This window comes from Haliotis asinina, chromosome 1 (genome assembly GCF_037392515.1).
Source record: "Haliotis asinina isolate JCU_RB_2024 chromosome 1, JCU_Hal_asi_v2, whole genome shotgun sequence".
NCBI lineage: Eukaryota > Metazoa > Mollusca > Gastropoda > Lepetellida > Haliotidae > Haliotis > Haliotis asinina.
Window position 1 is genome coordinate 98,683,426 of NC_090280.1, and position 21,310 is coordinate 98,704,735.

A 21,310-nucleotide genomic window follows, 5' to 3' on the forward strand; every position below is an offset into this window, starting at 1 on the left:
TGATGGGAGTGGAATAATTCTATAGCTGCAGAGAGCAAGACAAACAGTAGACTCTGTATTAAACCAACTGGTCGGTAAATATGTTGACATAGCTTTAATCAGGATTCAGAGACAGAAAGGGACACCTTTCCACTCTGATTAGTGTGAACAGGATGCCATTGTTAGGGGAAATTGGTTGTGTTGTGTGTGAATGAGTTATATTGTAGGTAGAATGGGAGTATTTTTATTGTGGATGGACCGTTTGTATTGTAGGTAGAGAGCTGGATTATGGTAGACAGGCTGTAGTGTGAGTATACTGGTTGTGTTATGTGTAGACTAGTTGTATTGTGGCTAGACCATCTGTCTGGTGGTAGACTGGATACGTTATGGGAAAACTTGTATCTTGGATTGTCAGCTGACAGTGGGTGGATTCGATGTATTGTGGGAGACTGGTTGTATTGTTGATAGACTGTATTGCTGATAGACTGGTTGTATTGTTGATGGACTGGTTGTATTGTGTGAGACTCTTTGTATTATGGTAGACTGGTTGCATTGTGGGAGACTGGTTGCAATGTGGGAGACTGGTTGCAATGTGGGAGACTGGTTGCATTGTGGGTAACTGGATGTATTGTGAATAGACTGGTTTTAGTTTGGGGCAGCCGTGATGTTCTGTTGATTGCTTGCTTGTATTGTTATGATTACACGATGCCATTTAGAAAGTGGTCAAATGCAACATATGTCATATTTAGGATAACACTTTCTTAGCAAAGTACAAATTCTAGTATTTTTTTTGGTTGAATCCCATCTGGGATTCGAACCCGCACCCTCAGAGTTAGGCACCTGATCGCCAGCACACAAAGTCAGCCACCTAGCCCGCTCAGCCTTCCACTTTGTGTGCTGGCAATTAGGTGCCTAACTCTGAGGGTTCGGGTTCAAATCCCGGATGGGACTCAACCCCAAAAAGTACTAGAATTTGTACTTTGCTAAGAAAGTGTTATCCCAAATATGACTTACGTTGCTTGTATTGTTCGTTGATTAATTATATTGTGGGTAAATTGGTTGCCCAACAATTATCTAAGAATGATGCAAGAAATGGCATGTTATTTTATGCAGATACAAAGATTATTCCAACATAGTTTAATACTGTTATTAAGATGAACATTTTGTGGACATAGATTCCAGTTTCACATGATACCCCAATCTCACACACAAGCAGCCATTATATTGTTTGTTGCACTGCTGCATGGAATGCTTGTACAAGAGCAGTGAGGAGCAAGAGTTAATGTGCTGCATCTACCATGAATCTGCACTGCTTGATGCTGGATGTGTAGGTAAAATCTCACCTGTCTGCAAGAGGAGGCAATGTGGTAGAGAACTCAGCACTTATAAACTGATAGAGAAAGTGGAGATTTTACTACCACTTCCTACACTTTCCCTTGCTCTCTTCACTGTTGTAAATGCCCCACCCAGAAATGTTCCATCTCTATGGCAGAAAACTTCAAACTAGACAATCCAGTCAGTGGCATTGTGAGCATCAGTTAACATGATTGAGATTTGATTCCTTGCAGTTTACCCAGTCATAAGAATACCTGGTACGTTTCTGGGAACAAGTACTCTTACATGTAATCCCCAGTAAATAAGAGACGGTGGGGTAGCCTGGTAGTTAAAGTGTTTGCTCGTCCTGCCAAACACTCATGTTCGATTCACGTCATGGATACCCTTACATGAACCCCATTTCTGGTGTGCCCCTGAATATTGCTAAAATAAGCGTAAAACTAACCTCACTCATGCAATGTATAAATGGTTATTGTGTGTAAATATGATCATATGATGTTAGATTAATAGGTGATTTGTGGTAAGAAATGTGGAAATTGTAGACAGTTCCTGCCTTTAAGTGTCATGTGAAGAACAAGGAACAGATTCTGTGTTGGAGGATCACATGGAGTTATTTACTGTGCAGTATGTTAGCACAGTTCTTTACTTGTTACAGTGAAGCTCTGGTTTCTTCATGGGTGTTTCATGCACTTCCATTCTTGCTATTCTGACCCTTAACTTAACCTTAGCCCTAACCCTAACCCCAGTGCCTAACACAACACCTAACCCTAAATGGGCAGAATAGCGCTTCAAGCAACACAAACCTCACCCTTACAGAGCTTCAGTAGTGAGAAATCTGAGGATGATTCTGTCATGGGTCAGTTTAGAGAACCTTTTTTCCAGCCAATAACCTACTCAGCAGTATTGCATCTCTTTAAAGACTTAAATGCAAGTCTTTGAATTAGATAATCCAGGGACTGATGTCATGAGTACCGATCAACATTATTTGGATTTGATACCATGCAGTTAGCCACATCACAAGCCTACCTTTTATCAAATTAATCAGAATGTTGACTGATGGTCTTTGAACAAAGTGACAGTCAGAAGAACTTCATGAAACATTTTCAGAAGCTCAGCCAAGAATGTCAGTCAGGGTTTTTGTTAGTCATATCATAGTTTGTCCAAGTTGGAGTAAGACAGTTCTGTTTATAGCCTGAAATCTGATGTGAATAAGATTGACTCAAATATGTTTAGCAATGTTTCTTACTGTACACACATGGAAAAAATACCACAGCACTTATGAGTTTTGACAACATAACTCTGCCTCGGCCCACCAGGAGTCCAGGTATCCATTATGTGGAAGCTGTGGGAGATTATGGGGCGCAGAATATGCTGGAGAGATCCTCGAGTCCAAATTCTTGATGTACTGGAACCAGTTCTCAAAAATTACCTCAATGTAAAGTTGAGCATCGGATTCGGTCAAGGATCAGCAGGGTCAGAGATGTTATTGCCATTGGCAGAGGTACGTGTCATGAAATATAATGACTTTGTGCTCATTTATTGATTCTTTATGATGAATCGTGAAGAGTATGTCAGAATCTTGGAAATGACTGCCTTTGTTAACATCATGTGACCATAGTTATCATCGCTACAGAATGAGTCAATTTTGTCATAGATGCTTCTCTGAATTTTTATTCTTTTCTTTGTTTAGATTTGCCATTTATTATTCCTTAATGGGCCATTGTATCCAGATAAGTAAGTTAAGATTAAGTTTGATTAGGTTCTGTTACACACAGTTCTGTTACATAGAAGTTACACATAGGACACTGTTTACACTTGCACGTTTGACACAACTCTGTACTTTTCTGTGTACTCTGTCTTTGCTATCTGACAGCTGACTCTGACATACTGAGGTGATGTACTGGATGTTGTTAAGACACTGGCCAGCTTGGCAGCCCTTTCTCCTCTATCGCTAAATGTACAATCTGTCGAAGTTGACATTGACCCACTGAGGTGGTGTACGGGACATTTAGTTTGGCACACCTTTCTCATCTGTCAATAATTATACAAAATGACAGAGTTGGCACTACAAAACATGTCAACAAAATAAATATCGCCAGTTTCATATCCTGTATCAGAAGTGTAGATAGGATATTTACTGCACCTAATAGGTACAGTATTTTAGTGGAGGTCTAACATGGTTGTCATTTATTCTGGTCTTATCAGACTCTGCTGACCCAGTAATGTATCAAGTATGGGCTGCTTATCTTAGCTATTTATTTAGGCTAATTCTACCCTTCCACCTCTTACAAGGGAAACATTTTAGTATTACAGTTGTACGTTATATAGCCCTGATGAAAATTCTAGGATTAATTCTTCCATGAGGAATCGTCATGGTGAACTTCATGCAGGAGCAACAAGCCAAGGATGTGGTGACAGTTTAAAGTTCCAGCCATCAGTTTTGTTCCTGGTCAATGGATGTTGTCCTTAATAAGCATCATTCCACTGTACCTGTCTGGAGTACCGTTGATGGTTTTAGAACCATTTGGAAATGATATGGCAGTGTGTTTTCTTTGAGTCATGTGGATGATATGTAGATACAGCAACACAATGTTAAAAGCCGATTGTTCTGTTGATGATACAGAATGTTGTGCTAATCGGATGTAGAGTTCCTGTTGAACATCACAGAATCATTTTGTTCTTACTTTTGAACCATTGGTCATACAGGAGTATAGCTGGATTAGTGAATAGATTCATCTCCTCCCAATATCATCATCTGATAAACATTGGTGAAAATGTATATGTTCCAAAACTTGATATTTCTGGAATATTGCTAAAAATGGCTTCAAACCAAGTTCACTCACTAACAATAACCATTTCCATGGATAATGTCACCTTCATGCCGCTTTGCTTCGAAGAGTTTTTATATACCTTAACTGTCAAGAAACCTGTTTGTTCAATTGAATCTTAAGGTTTAAATGCCTGTGGTTGACACTGACTCTGGTTTAATGTGCAGGTATTAGAATATGATAAACCCTGGCATTACTTCATAGCACAAGGCTTAAGACTTTATGATTCCCTATTGAAGTTTGTTCCTCCTACTTATCTGGTTTTATACATGGCTGTAAACCAAGATAAACTGTGAGTCCAGCTGCAGACCACGGCGCGGCTACACTGTGCTGGAGGTGGTGTATATCTTCGTATCACATACCTGCTGGATAGTGTCCATGAAGGTCCAGTGTGCTCAGGACATACAATGGCTCGAACAGTATAACCATATGTTGGAGGAGTGATGTCTAGTGACAGTAGCCTAGTGTTTAGGAGAAACTACCAATCTTGTCGAGTGAACAGTGGAAGCTGGGTCTCGTGGATCCACCTGTAACAGAACTTGTGCTTTCTGGAGTGACTTGTGACAGCTAGGGTCTTGTGGGGTGACAAGGAATAGAACTCAGCCAGGAGTGACCTTTAAGTGACCTAAATTATCTCAGTCTTAGACATGATATGTGAATAAGCTGTGATACAACGTAGGTGGGTTTCCTTTTGGTAAATACTGGCTATATCATGTGAGGATCCACAAGGAAGATGACTTCAGTCTGACTTCTGTCTGACTTACAGGTTATTGATTCCAGCTATATCTGACTATATCGAGATAGACTCTCACACATGGGGATGGATGCAACATTTAACACTCGGAAGAGAAAACGTTTCATTTTGAGTTTGTAATTTAGAGAAAAACTTTTAAGCTGGCTAACATGAAGGATAAGAAGAAGAAGACCAAGAAGAAAAAGGTTGTAGATTCTGACTCCGATTCTGATATTGACTGGGAGGAATATCTGACCAAGTTTGGGTGAGTTACCACTATAGGATCACAGAATGTGGAGTTCAAATCGTAACACACCCAAACCCTCCTGTAACATATAATTGTCAACCCCAGTGCAAGAAAAGTACATTGTACTTGTACATTGATGAATCCTGAAATTCTGAAACAAAGGGTCAAATACTAACAATTTGAAAAATGTCGTGATTAAATGTTGGTACACATCATTTTTTATATTTTCCTATTCAGGATGTAATTGCAGATATGTATAACATGATGCAACTTGATACTTGAAAGTGATGATTAATATATCATGAACATAAACTCCTTGAGTCTTCAAGGAATATTCAGTCATGACTTTTCAGTTAGTGAAGTTCTAAGATATAAACAAGTTTTCAGGCCCTGACAACTGTGAAGATATGTTCCATCATCAAGTGCTTCAAACACTAAAACAGTAGTTCCAAAATCATTTGTGTTAGATTATGAGAAAATGTGATCGATTGCTTGGGCGTTTAGTCACTGTGACCATTTTTTTATTATTTCAGTTAATTTGAACACCACTAATATTGACACCCACTGATACTCTTTTGGATATCTTAATTGATACTGATCTACTGATACTGATGGTATTGTTTCATATAATACTGATGTGGATATTTATTGCTGGAGTTTGCTGTTGAATGTTGCACTCAGTAATATCACAGCTCAATTGCGGAGATGAAGGTAGATAATCAGATCTAGACCAGGCAATTATGTGATTGAAATATTGATCATTGATCTACACATCTGGTGTATCAGTTGACATGCATGTAGTACTGATATTGATAATTATATATTGATAATGATATGGATATTACTTACCCACCTACTGATACATATTGATATCTATTTATACCAGGTGTAATACGTACTGATACAGATCATGACACTTTTAGATACTAATCGTAACACATATTGATGCTGATCATGCCACTTGTTGATCCTGTCCATGACATGACTTGAGGAGTGATGGGGTAGCTTATTGGTTAAAGCATGTGCTCATCACACTGAAAACGAAAACTTGCTTTTGAATCCCCATATGGGTACAATGTGTGAAGCCCATTTCTGGTATCCTCCCCCCCCTCCCATGATATAATGCTGCAATCTTACAAAAAGTGATGTTAAAAATAGACTCACTCATGACATATTGACACTGATTATGACACATATTTTGGTACTGATCATGACACCTGTTGATACTTATAATAAATTAGGTGTTGGTACTGATCATAACATTGATTCTGATAGTGACACTTGTTAATACTGATCATAACAGATATTGATACCATTCATAACAGAAATTGATACTGATTCTGATAGATATTGATACCAGGTCACGATACCTTTTGATACTGATCATGACACATGTTGACACTACTATCTGTTGATATCTATGTTGATATTTACTGATAGATACTTTCGCCTAAGGTATGAATTCTCATCTTCAAAGTCACACAACCTAAGTGAGTGTTATGATGCTGTTTATATGGCACAGTATCCTGGAGTAAGTATCCTGGAGTAAGTGACTTAGTGACTCAACATGTATTCCTGTGATGTCATGAACTGACATGTTTATCTTGAAGATTGCTAGCTATTACATGTAATGGCCTTCCATCTCCAGCCTCTTGATATCCTCTATTGATTCATAGCCATGAATTGTTGCCGCAAGTACTGTTGTCATCGCTCTTGATGCTAAACACCCAAATGAGATGCAGGTGTTATGGAATGTGAAGGAGTGGCATTGAATAGAGAAGTGATTATGTTATGATTGTGAAAGCTGTTGAACAGAAATCAGTAACTGCCCAGCTAGTTGATATGCAGATAGTATACACGTGTTATACTTGAAATGCAGGATATCATGTTTGATTGGTGCTTACTAGCTGTTTTATTATTTGAAAAAGGAAATAGTAATTTTTTTCAAGTTTAAATAAACATGAGATGTAACAATGCTTGAATCACACCAGTGACAGTTGTCGCAAAAAGCTGTTGTTTCTTTAACACCACACTCGGCAATATTCCAGCTAAAGGCTGCGGTCATCGTCACAGAATGTGAACAGAGATGATAGTTAACAACAATCTTTGTTATGTTCTTGCAGACTGGCTGAAAGTTTTACTCATCTTTGAGTCCTTTTGCTTCATGACATAAAGCAATACTACTTGCATCATTGCTTGGCAGGATTGGTCTACTGGAAATTTGGTGGTTTAGGGAACACAAATACAGTTCTAAAAGTAAGAAAACAGTTGCACACCTAAATGTATATATATGTTTGGTATCCATGCACAGATATATTGCTAGCCGGTATCCAAATGCAGATGTATTCCAACCTGGTAACCACACATATACACTCCTACCTGGTACCCACCTCTACGGGTGCAGTGCAGTGTGAAATTTAATGGCATCCACAGGATGTCCATGTATGTACGTCTTCCATTCTGGTACCCACACATGTACACTCCTACCTGGTACCCACCTCCACGGATGTAGTGCAGTGTGAAATTTAATGGCATCCGCAGGGTGTCCATGTATATATGTCTTCCATTCTGGTACTCACACATGTACACTCCTACCTAGAATCCATGTCCAAAAATGTAGTGCAGTGTGAACTTCAATGGCATCCACAGGGTGTCCATGTGTATCTTTCAGCCTTGTACTCACACATATACACCCCCACCTGGTACCCACCTCCAAAAATGCAATGCAGTGTGAAACTTAAGGGCATAAACAGGTTGTTACTGTGTATATTTCTCCCAGCCTTGTACCCACATTATGTATATGTACCCAACTCCTCAGATGTATTACAGTGTGGAATTTGCAGACAGCCACAGGGAGCCCACATGCAGTTTTCCTCCAACCTGGTTACCCACATTATGTACAGTCCTGCCTGGTACCCACCACCACAGATATAGTAGTGTTTGGAATGTGAAGGCAGCTACATGGTGCCTATATGTATATTTCATCCAACTTGGTACCCACAATGTGTACTCTACTGCCTGGCACCCACCTCCACAGATGTAGTGCAGCTTGAAATGTGAATGCTGCCAAAAGTATGTGGTATAGATATGTATCCTGTAACTGGATGCCTAGCTATTTTCCACATTGAGCACACACTTAAATTGCAGCTTGGGGTGGGGTAGCTGGGGTCGGAGGGTGAGAAGTACTTAACTACTTAAGCTGAACATGGCAGCTTGTTCACACAAAGAAGGTTAAGATCTGATCTGGGCAAGGGTTATGAAAAGGGAAATTAGAAAAAAACATCACCTTAGCTTCTTTCATGTCCTTTTGCTGATCAGCAGCTAGCACTGTGATGCATATCTAACTTGGCTTGATCTCAACAAACCGGTCTCAAATCAGATAATTTGAAGTCTGGACGACAGCTGAAAACCTCCCAGAAGATTCTTTCTGATATAGGATTGGTGGAGCTTTGTTTTCCTTTTCTAATAGCTACGAGAACAAAGGATGTGCTTTGTTACTGCAAATTGACCTGAACAATCATATTTTCCAATAAATCTTTGCAGTTGAAAGCCATTGAGTGGAGTATAGTGTAGAGGTACGACAATTAGCCGGCTATTTGGTGTTGACGTGCTACCAGCAGTCACTGCTGCATGTTTTCTTAACGAGGACATTGAGTGGTGCAATGTATGATGGGTATCTAGAGGGAGGATGATTTGGAGTTAACGACGACTAACAATGTTGTCCGACACAGACATGCGTGAACTCTCCAACTTGTCAACACACGAGTCTCGAATGTCATTGACGTCTCCGGAGTCCCGTATGTCCAATGGGATGGACTCTGATTCAGTGTTGGATTGGAAGGATTTACACAACCACAAACCACCTCGGATCGGGTAGGTGATATTTGACACCTGTAGGATGTGTAACACAAGCTTATGTGGGCCTCATTTTGCAGATGATTGTTGTATAGCATCTGGTACACCAGAATCATTATCCTATGATTCAATATGGTGGGTACACCTGCATCATGAATCCATAATATAGACATTATATTCAGTCAAAACTTGTTCAGTTGATGAAATTATCCAAGTTTGGCAGACTTATATGTAAAATATGTTTTTGTACGTTGTTTTGATTGCAAGCATAAATATAACATTCATAGACAATAAGTTGGTCTACATAGTAATAAACTTGTGAAGACACTATTAAACTAGCTTTTTATTACTTTTTTGAGTGAATTTAGCACAGGTGAGGTCATCTTTTTAATAGTCTGCATTAGTGGAACAGAAAGATTAGCTTTAGGTATCAGAGCTCCAGGCTGAATCTTGTCAGGACACCAAATATTTACTTCCATGTCGTCATCCACACTAGGTAATACTAGATATTTGGGGGAGTTCATTTGACTCCCTTGAGTCCAACCTATTGGGTATTTGTATATCCTTGGTTAAACATTAATCAATGTAGAAGCAATTTGGTTTCGCGTGAATGCTAATTTGTATGCTTATGTGTGAAACCACAAGAGACGAATGTGTTGCACAACTGTGCAGTTCATGTGTACTTAACAAACGATGTTTTCTTATTCCTTTTTTTAATTGCTTTATTCACTGCAGGAGAGTTCATATATGTGTGATAACTACATTGACGGCTGTGGACAATGATTGATAATTTGAAATTTGGGAAAACTCTCTCTTGATTCTTGATATGAAATAGTGTTATTGATAATATCTTTTACACAAACAACAAACACAGGTACATATTTATGTGTAGGCTTCTTGTAAATTACTCTCAAAATGCTGTTTTTGGTGGTAATCCATGTTTAAATGTGTCACCATGTCAATGATGTATAGTTTGATTTCTTTTGAACCATTTTGCTTTTTGGCTCAGAGTTACTTAAAATTTTCAATAAATAGCAATAAATCGATTGCTGTTGTATGCATGGATAAAACATGATTTAGGCAGTTAATCAGAGTGTTGGTACACTAATTTATTCAGTTGAAGATATATTTTTATTTGTATGCATCACACTGAATGGGAGATGGTAATATTGGTGTTTGCATGGCAGTCTGAGAAAGTCTCTTTTGCGGACAGACAGTGAGTTTTGAATAGTTGCTTTCTAGATAGTCAGGCTGTTACAGTATTCCGAGAAATACCTGAGTACTATAAATTTTTATTCAGTTTAAGAAGAAATTAACTGTAAACATCAAAGACATAATTCAGTCTCTCTGACATCTGTACATCTCAGGTTTCTCGCTCACAGTCCTTGTTTGATTATTGGCCATATGCTTGACATTATCTGAAACTGAAGCTGAGGTACAAGTACATCAGAATGAGTCAGAAATGCTTACTCCAGACTAAAAGATTAGATCTGCACTGATTCTCACACTGGATCTGAGTTTTCAGAATGAACTGACTTGGGATTTGATCAATAAAAATTTCAAAGCGTAAAAGTTATCAAGGGAAATCTTCCTATCTTTTTACTTAAACGTAATATTAAACAGTGCTGTTATTAAGTTTACCTTTTCGTTGCTGTAGTTCCTTGGTCCAGAAACTTCTGTGAATGTACAATGCCATTTAGAAAGTGGCCAAATGCAGCATTGTGCTATGTTTGGGGTTGCACTTTCGTAGTATAGTACAGATTCTGATACTTTGTTTGGTTCAGTCCATTCCAGGATTCGAACCCACACCCTCAGATTTAGGTACGTAATCGCCAGACAATATTTTGATTTCATTTGGCAAAATTGCCATTTCAGTCATGTCGTCCTTATAATTTCAAGCACTTTTAACACTGGCTATATTTTGAGTACTTTACCGTATATGCTTTTAGTATAATGAAGCTGGTTTTAGACATATTGGGCCAAGGTTATGGGTTTGTTAGGACCAGAGGAACAATCTCTGTTTAGAAGAATCAATGATCTACTTCCTGGCTCTCACAATCAATGTGGCATGTGTCTTAGATGTTGGTGTGTGTCTGATCAAGTGATTACGGTTAGTGTTTTGAGCTGTTTGAGGCTGTGAGATGTTGACAGGAGGGATCAGTCATCATGTCCAAACTCTACCATCAAATGTTTATGTGAGTGATTCATACTTGGTAAATATAGGTTTCAGGTCACCACAGCCTTCTCATATTAGGTTCTAAATTCAGTTTTAGCTCAGTTAAAAAGCTGTTTGTGACTGAGATTATGCATTGAAAACAGAGTATCTTTATTTCAACAGATAAGTTTACAGATGTAGATGTTGAAAACAGTGGTTGATAGTGTGAGCATTGAACCAAGCTACTTGGTTGCTAAATATAGTCAAACATTAATGGCAGTCACCATACGGAGCAGCAGTAGTGACCCCATGATTCCCAGTTTCACTGTTTCTGTGACAACTAGTGATGTCATTTCAGGTGATGTGACATTATGGATGTGTTCCGGGTTTTATAAGCGGAATCTCTCTCGAAGATTTTGTATGTTGTTTTATCATTTACAGTCATTTCTGTTTCTAATTCTGAAATGCACCCAAATTTTAGATCGAAGTGATATTGATGGGTCAAGTGATGGGCAATTCAGCATTACCTCTAGCACTTCAATTTTGCATGGTTTATATTAGGAACTGAACTAAAAACAAAACAGGATCGAAAATTGAACTGATGGTAAAAATGGTGGTACACTAAAGACCACTGTATACCATTGCAGCCCAGTGTGTTTTCAGGGCACCAGATAAGGGTCGTATCGGCGTATGTTTGGATAAAAAATATGCATGATACATTAGGAAAATAAGCAGAAAACATAGCAGATGTTTAGCAATGGTGTGCGGTCTTAGTATCACTTATGAGAGTATTTATCTGAAAAAGTATTGCTTTATTATTTACTCTGTCTACACAAGAGTAGCAATGTTGTGGTGCATGTATGAAACGAAACACGAGATTACTTACACACCATTAAATTCCATTCTTTACTCTTATGTTGAAAAAATAAGGTGTATGTACTCCTCATGTTGGAAAACTATCTGGTGCCCTGGTGGTGTTGTACATGGAAACCTTAGCGCTAAGGTGATTGTAAGTCCCATAACTTAACATAGATTTTCATCTGACGCAACACTGTGGCAGCTTGTACACTACACCCTGGCTCCCATATCGCTCAGTTTTACCACCATTAGTTTCTCACAAAAAGCTGTATTGTTACATGCTTTTTCATATCTGGATTCTATACGTGAAAATCCGGTTAGATTTGGTCTTGAGCAACCCATCCTTGTTGTAAGAGGTAACTAACTGACATAGGTCATTGTATTCCAATTTGTATAGACTGATGTTCATGTTATTGATCACTGAATTGTCTGGTCCAACCTCGATTATTTATAGGTTGCTGCCATATGGCTGGAATATTGCTTTGCACAGTGCTATTAACAACAAACTGAATCATACTTTATTACAATAAGTTGTAATATACATGATCACCATTAAAATTTCTGAAGGTGTAATATTTAGTACGCTTCAAAAAAGTGGGGAGGTAGGTGAGTCATGACGACAGCTTTGCATCCAGTTCTTGCTGATCTTGCACAGAAATCAAACATTTATAACTGAGCAGATGGAAGGATTGACTGCATGATTGATGAACTTGATATGGCACTCCTGTGATGATGAGTGTATGGTTGGTGTAAGATAAGAAAATAGCCTGGCTTTCCTAACACACATTCCACATAGGGACCGTGTTTGCCTGTGACTTAGCAGTCTCGCAGATTGTGGTGCTGTTATCAACAGATTTTGGAGGGTTTGATAGTTTGTGTAACTGTTGGATTACACTGACACAATTTACTGCCCCTTGTCTAGCTGACCTTGAGTGTGAAATAACTGTTGGCGACACTCACAGGCACTTAAGCTGGGAATGGATCCAATAAATGATAATGTTACATGCAATATATTCGTAACAGGGATAGGTGAGTAGTAGCTGTACAAATCTGAATCCAAATGTTTAGTAAAAAAATCATTTTAATTGGCCATCTTGCAACTCTGGTGACGTATTTGATTATAAAATCAGGGTCCCATGATAAGTTTCCTGGTTGAGTATATGGTTTTGCCTTAAAGTGAAATACAATAGTTTAGTCATGATTCCTATGATTCCCAGAAACCAGTTCTGATGAGGGGAGGCCAACACATCAGGTGGCCAGGTTGATGACTTGATTTTCAGGTGTGATCATGACCCAGTGACACTGATTGTTGATCACAATATTGATCACTGGATTGAGTTTATATTCCATTACATATGAGCCACTGTTAAAGAGCTGGTATCATGCAGTGTTAAATATTACACAAATAAGAACATAATAGTAAGGAATGAATAAGCGTTTCTGTGCTGTATGCCAATGTACTATAGGTTGTAGATCTGTGAAGGAAAGGTTTTGTATGTTTGTAACTATGACCTGCGTAGATAATGTTCGAGATCATTTGCAGGGACTTTGCTGTGATCACAGTGAGCTTGTTTGCCCTGTATAGAGAGGTCACATTTTCCACATTGTTTTACATGTGTAATGGGTGCCTCAGGCTCTATTTAGATATTATACTTATGCAAGACAACATTTCTAACTGTTTTATATCATCCGGACTATGTAAGAATTAAGTTGTCCTCTCGCTCTGAACATTGTTTACAGTAGACTTTCATTTTTTTACATATAAGTATATTAAGAAATATTTATGTCAGATCTTCCAGAAAAGCATAAGTAGTCAAATGAAATAGTTATCTAAATACCACAATACTATTTCCCTGGCAACATGAGCTAAGTTACAGTATTGTTTGCTGAGGTACAACTCTAGCATAATCTTCAAACTAATCAGTAGAGGACCTTATCTGTCATTAATGATTATTTTACCTTATCAAGACATAGATATATACAGTGGGTTGTTTAGTATATTTGTTCATGCCCAAAACATGAATTCTCATTTTTCATTTATCATAAACTTTTGTCAGAATGAAACAGAAAGCCCTGTTACTATGAAATGATAGAAAACTCAAAAGGTTATAATTCAGCTCAAGGATTTCATCATGATCAAATGTAACTGAAGGTTGTGCCTTGGTATACTACGTGTTGGAGTTCAACTCTCTGATGAATCAGGAACCCATCTATTCGTTTGTGTCATGCATGGTCGTGATATCAGTATACAATTATTGTTATCACTAGGGACTGATTGAACATGGGTCAGTTACCAGATAATTTGTAAGGGGCGTTAGCATGTTACCAAATAATTACTCATATCAAAACTGTTTACTATTAGATTGACATTATGTGAAATATCTCAGAAAAACTTCAGTTTTGGTGATGGTCAGTGAATTCTTCAAATGCACAATTCATGACAGGTGTTACACAAACATTACTTGGGCTCATAATTTTCAATGGCCTTATGTTGAATTGTTCTTCATTAAAGAGGTTTACCTTTTGTTACTCTACCTATTTATGGACCCACCCACATTCTGTCACCATGCACATGTGTCTGTATAGGTGTTTACAACCCATGAAGAGTTACGTTAGAACTGGTCTTCAGTGAGTGAATATGAGTGAGTGTAGTTTTATGTAGCTTTACTCCACCATTGAGCTCAATCTGTCTGTCTGTCCTTCCCTCTGTCCATCTGAAATGATGGGTCCGATTTTCTCCTGAAACATTATAGAGAGGGAAACCAAATTTGGTTATGTTTTTAGTTCATAACTTTTTTAACGATTTGTCTCTTCTTTTTTGCCTTAGAACATTTATAAGAGGGAAAACAAATGTGGTATGAATGTTGTGGTGGAGTTAAAAAAACAGGAATGTGATAGGAACAGGACATTGTGGTGGAGGATATTCACGGACAACCATGTCTTCTTGTTTCAGCAATATTCCAGAACCCATGCTTATTGTAACAGGCAACAGATTTGATTGATCATCAGGCTCACGGACTTGGATGACACGTCATCATTTCCTAAGTGCTTAGATCAGTGCTCATATTGTCAATCCCTGGATTGTCTGATCCAGACCTGATTATATGCAGACTGTCATCATATAACTGGACACAGCTGAGTGCAGCACAATAAACAACAAAACATAAAAGTGTCTGTACACCTGTCTACATATATGTGGTCGATGATCCTAAAAGAGGATTAAGACACAGTGCTGTTACAGTGCCCTGACATTTCAACCTATTACCTCTGCCATGCTTCACTGAGCTGTTTGCTACCCTATACCAGAGTAATTAACCCTCTGTATAAACTGTTGTTGGCGTTGCTAGGAGCAACACAAGAGTTTAGTACACTGAAACACACCCTAATAGTTACAAGTGAACCATTGTGAGCACAATAGCCTGACGAACAATGGCCAAGGATTGTGGACATGTTCTCTGCTCAACTTGAGCTCCTCACACCATTCTTTTTTTAATGTATTGTCCCAGAACTTTACCTACTTGTCAGTATTGAGCGCTAGACAGTGTGATGACATTGTCAGTGTGTTAGTAAATATTCAGCTCTACTTAAGATATTTACAGGGCTGTTGAATATGGAATTGCACTTGATATGGTGTTAGCACAGTTGTTACATTTGTGATTTGTGATTTTTTAAATATAAATCCAAACATTTTAGGATTTTGTTAATAAAAACAAGAAATAATATTCATGATAACAATTCATATACAGTTGAACCCTCTAAACTGACTTTTGGAACTGGCAAGAATGCCTATATAGAGGATGTGCCGGTTTAGCGAACTTTGCCCTTTTCATCCTGAGAATGATCTTCCATATCCATCCTTATCCATGCTTCTTTTATCAGACATCTATGAGCTTAATGCTGGTACGTGTTCAGCCAAACAGCCAATCAACAAGAGAGCTGAAATACCAGATGCCAGTTTAGAGAGCATTACCAGTAATTACCCTACAGTCATTTCGTCTGTCTTCGTTGTGCTAAAATAAAGAACAGACTGATGCTGGATTAGAGGGCATGTAAATGACTATAAATCAACAAGCTTCTGCTGAGACTAAATCATAATGCTGATTTCCAGAGCCATGCCAGATTTGGAGGGCTGTTGGTTTTGAGAGGTTCCACTGTATGCTACTCAACGGAAATATAAGAATATTTAATGTTTCCATAAGATGCACTGCAGGTGGGAAACACAGCACACAACCTTTCATTTCATATTGTTGTATAATCTGTTTTGAGTAGTATATGTGAACGTGATAGTAACCCTGACACGTGTATAATCATTCTGTCCTGAAGTCCTTTGAGCATACTAAGCCCAAAATGGTGCTCTGGCAGTATTTTCTGTAAAGCAAAGTAAAATGAGGACCGTTATCAACATATGTTTTATGTGGCATTTAATTTTTTTCAGTGTCGCTGCAGGCCTTACTTGACATAACAGAATGCTACTAGACTTAAACTTCAGACTACCTTAAGAATTTAACACATTAAAGCTTTCTATGTTCTGTACATTTCCAGTGCTAACATTCTATAGATATCTGAAGCATATTAATAATTATAACAATAAATAATGATGGAAATTATATTTCATGAGGAAACTTAGATTTTTTAATGTTGATGTCAAACTGTTATCACTTTTTTATTCTTGTTTTGTTCACTCTGTTTTATCGTTTGGTGTTCAATGCTGGTACGGATCCCTCTCCCTTAAAAACAAAAGCAAGCTGATAAAAGTTACCAACATCGCCTCAAAGATTGCATACACTCCCCTCGTAAATCTATCTTCCTCATATGAAACCCGTGTTCTGTCCCTTGCACATAAGATTATTGCTGCTGAAACACACCCATTAAACTCATACTATTCCCTTTTACCTTCCGGTCGCCGATTTCTGATTCCCAAACTTAAAACCAACTGTGCGACAAATTCCTTTATTCCAAGCAGTATTAAACTTTTAAATAGCACCTGTGATAACTAAGTTATTACAATATATATACCACTTTAGTTTCACAATATAATCTCAATTAATCATCTTAATGTCATAATTACTCACTTTTTATATTCATATTTATATTTATTTGTGTTGTGTTCTTAACTGCTGTACATTTGTTACTTCCGTGAGCAAGTGAATGTGAAAAGAATTCCCATTCCGGGTAATAAAGTCTTATCTTATCTTATCTTATCTTAAAGGAAATAGAGATGTTGTTTTTATGTGTAATAGTAAGTCACTGTTATTAGAAATCAGAATGTGTGCATTCTAAAAAATTCTAAATGAATTTCTAATAACAGATAACACTATGTGATGATGATGATGATGATGATGATGATGATGGTGATGATGATATAAATATTCCCCAACTTTCTGTTCTTATTGCTATCTTCAAGGTTGTAGCTGGCATCTCTAGACTAAGGTTTAATTTCTGAATATATATTTTGACAGTAACAAACAAACCCATTTTAATTGAAAAGGACCCCTAGTGAGGCCAGAGATTCAAACCTGATTAAATCTAGACTTGCTTCATTTAAGGCTTTAGCACTGCAGAGAAGGCTTGAAAGAGGGCGAAATAATGTGGATCAGGGACTGTCAGACAGACTATTGGTATCCCTATCACTCAACGGTGTGTTGGGTGTAAATGCCAGCTGACAAACACTAGAAAAATAGTCCTTAAACTAGAGGTAGTATTTACATAGCCAGTGTATGTTGTTGATTATATGACTGCCATCACAATATACAGTTTCCATAAATAAACACATCAAATGGTATCCAATGGCTTTGTTCCATATGCCAGTGTCAGTTGGTGTATAATGATGCATATCACATTACTAGCTCACCTCCACCATTATTGGTACTGGGTTGAATGTAAGCAATCAGGAGTTTGGTCACGCAGTTGGTTGGGGGTGAGTGTTGGGGCCAGGGGGAGGGAATTACAATCTGAGCAAATCAGGTGGCACCAGAGTCAACATTGATAATGGATAATCATTAAGACTCAGGTCATCATGATATACACAGAGATTTATTGAGTCCTTAAATCTTAGGTGAATGCTAGTATTCAACAGACTTCGATGATGATTATTCAAATTTATTAAGATATGTCTTGAGGTCAGTATTCATGGGGCTGCAGTGATACTGAATTTTATACAGAGAGATGTATGTAGAGAGGTAGCAGTCTTGACAGGTGGTTAGGCTTCTTGTCTTGGTTGATGCATCATCATATCCCAGTTCATCATTCTGGTGATCACTGGATTTTCTGGTCCAGACTGGATTGTTGGTAGACTGTTGCCATTATAACAGCTGGAATGACAAGGACTTGTCAACTTGAATCGGTATAATCTTTGATACTGCAGTTAGTATCTGAGTGGGCAGCCACTTATAAACCATAACCACATTGTGTATCTGAGTGGGCAACCACTATAAACCATAACCACATTGTGTATCTGAGTGGGCAACCACTATAAACCATAACCACATTGTGATTGAAGTGCAATATTCTTGACATGACGTTAAACACAACTTCCGATAACTCTTAACTTGGTATGTAACCCCAAAGGTTATGCACCGCTGCTTTGATAGAGTGATAGAGCTGTGACTGAGCCTGTTTCTGGTCATCGTCCACTTGTACACCCACCTTTGTTATCATTGATTAATCCATTGTCTGGACTATTTGGCCTTTGCTTCTGATGAACTGGAGCAATCCATGGTTCTCCACTGTTGAACATGGCTTTACCTGAGGTCCTATTAGTGTTTTATGATGTCCGATAATCTAACGGTGATTGCTGTGTTCCATTTACAGCTTAATCACCATCAACCAAGTTGTGTTTATACAGGTACTGTTTGCCAACAACTGATTACAGTTGTGAGTTGATGTCTGTGTTTACTGTCAATATTGTCAGAATATCCAGGGCTATTTATGGACAGACCATCAGTACTGTCTGATATTTTGTACCAGTGGCATTATTGGCTTATTCAATACACATGGATATATGTGTTATATATATTTCATGTTCTTATATTTATTTATTTTTGTATACAGGACATGTCTTTTGGTATTGCTTGAATAATATTTATATTTTTTCCACATCTTAGGTGGTTTGATTATGAAATAAAGTTAAAACTTTCAGCATTTATTGATTAGGTTGTAGTGCCCATTTTTGTTTGACAAAATATATATTTTCTTGGCCTCTGTTACAAATAGAATTGTTATCTAAAAATAGGAGGAGACAAGTAATGTTTTGTGACCCCCAACATGTTATTTTCCAGAATACTATTTTTCTTGGCATTTTCGGTAGTTGTGTTCCAGTTAATTACGAGGGTTGGCTGAAAAGTTCTAAGCCTCACTGTGACAAAAAGTTACAAAGTCCACGTTTGTAATTTATTTTTCTACGTAGTCCCCTTCCACGTTCACACACTTTTGCCAGCGATGCTGCAAGGCCCGAATCCCGGTCAGGAAGAAATCTTCTTCAGCTACCCTAAAAAAATCAGTCACAGCGGAAATGACGTCATCATTACTTGCAAAATGGCGACCGGTGAGTTCCTTTTTCATTTTGGGGAACAGGTGGAAGTCAGAAGGAGCCAAATCAGGTGAATAAGGAGGATGGTCAATGAGTTCAAAGCCACAATCGCGGATTGTTGACATGGCCACCACCGATTTGTGAACAGACGCATTGTCTTGGTGGAAGAGGACACTTTTAACGATCATCCCTCGTCGTTTGGCTTTGATTGCTTCTTGCAACTGGTTCAGTAGATCAGCATAGTATCTGCCGTTGATAGTTTGACCTTTTTCAAGATAATCAATGAGCAGAATACCCCTGGAATCCCAAAAGACTGATACCATCACCTTTCCAGCTGAAGGACCAGACTTGGCTTTCTTTGGAGCTGGTGAATCAGGATGCTTCCACTGTTTTGACTGTAGTTTTGTTTCTGGTTGAAAGTGATGTATCCAGGTCTCATCCATGGTTACAAATCGTGCCGCAAAATCATCGGGATCTGCTTCAAAACGACGCAAATTGTCAAGGGACGTCTGGAACCTGACACGTTTCTGTTCTGCTGTCAAGAGCTTTGGCACCCTCTCATGAGAGATGCCCACTACACTAGCAATATGTCGAGTAGTCAATCGTCGATCATCCATCAACATATCGAGCACTCGCGTGATGTTTTCTGGAGTGGTTGCTGTTGAAGGCCTTCCTGAGCGTGGGTCATCATCAAGGCTTTGTCTGCCACGCTTAAATTCTGCACCCCACTTCTTTACTGTGGAAAATGAAGGAGCATCATCCCCTAGAGTGGAGACCGTGTCAGCATGTATCTGTGTTGGGGACATCCCTTTCTTTTGCAAGTACTTGATGACTGCCCTGTACTCAGTTTTGTCCATTTCTGATGATTTCAGAGGGTAGGTTTACCAAAAGAGCTGTAGTTGAGATAAAACTATTAGTACGTTTGTAGTTCTTGTGTCTATGATTCACTAAATGATTGTCCTCATTGGTGGCAAACACCTGTCTCTACCTGGTGGGGAAAAACCACTCAGGCTGAGAACTTTTCAGCCAACCCTCGTATAATAATCAGTGATTGGTTGCAATGACCTGATGACCAAGCAATCGATCACATTTTCTTATAAATAATCGAACACAAACAATTTTGGATCTATTGCTATAGTTGTGGAAACACTTGACAATGGAACGTATCTTCAAAGCTGTCAGGGCCTGAAAACTTGTTTAATTCTTACAACTCACTTCCCTAACTGAAAAGTCATGACTGAATATTTCTTGAAGACTCAAGGAAGTTTATGTTCATGATAAATTAGCCATCACTTCAAAGTAGCTAGTTGCATCATGTTATACATATCTGCAGTAACAACTTTGATAGGGAAACCAGAAAAATGAGGCTAACCAACTTTTTTTGACATTTGTTGGTTGGCAATGAAGCAGTTATCAATGGTGAGATTTCAATCAATTCCCAGCATTAATTTTCAGAAACAAAGCGCTGATAGTTGTCATCTTTCTTCACATTATGATTGATAGGTTGGCATCATATCAAGTAGCCTTGTACAGGTATTAAGCCAAGGGTAAGCTGTGAAAAACGAATGAGACATTATCAACCTATTTGAAAATTTGGGCATGTGTTTTTCTCAAGTCCATATTTAAATAAAAGTGTCACCCTGCTTAATCAAATGGATACCACAGTAAATTATCTCCATCAGTTCCAAAATTAAATGTCTCAGCATTGAAAAGCCTCAAATCTGGAAACACAATGTTATCGACTTATGAGCAGATTTCAGCAAGATTGTGTTTGCTAAGTGTTTGTAATCAA

General features: G+C 38.2%; 1 protein-coding gene across 1 annotated transcript in view; it reads left to right on the forward strand.

Moving 5' to 3' along the window:
• Positions 1–5,045: 5,045 nt before the first annotated feature.
• Positions 5,046–21,310, forward strand: part of LOC137277426 (kinesin-like protein KIF12) — a 35,184-nt gene continuing 18,919 nt past the window's right edge. The window contains exon 1 of the mRNA XM_067809150.1: positions 5,046–5,140. Coding sequence (XP_067665251.1) covers positions 5,046–5,140 — 95 coding nt within the window. The remainder of the gene's footprint in view (positions 5,141–21,310) is intronic.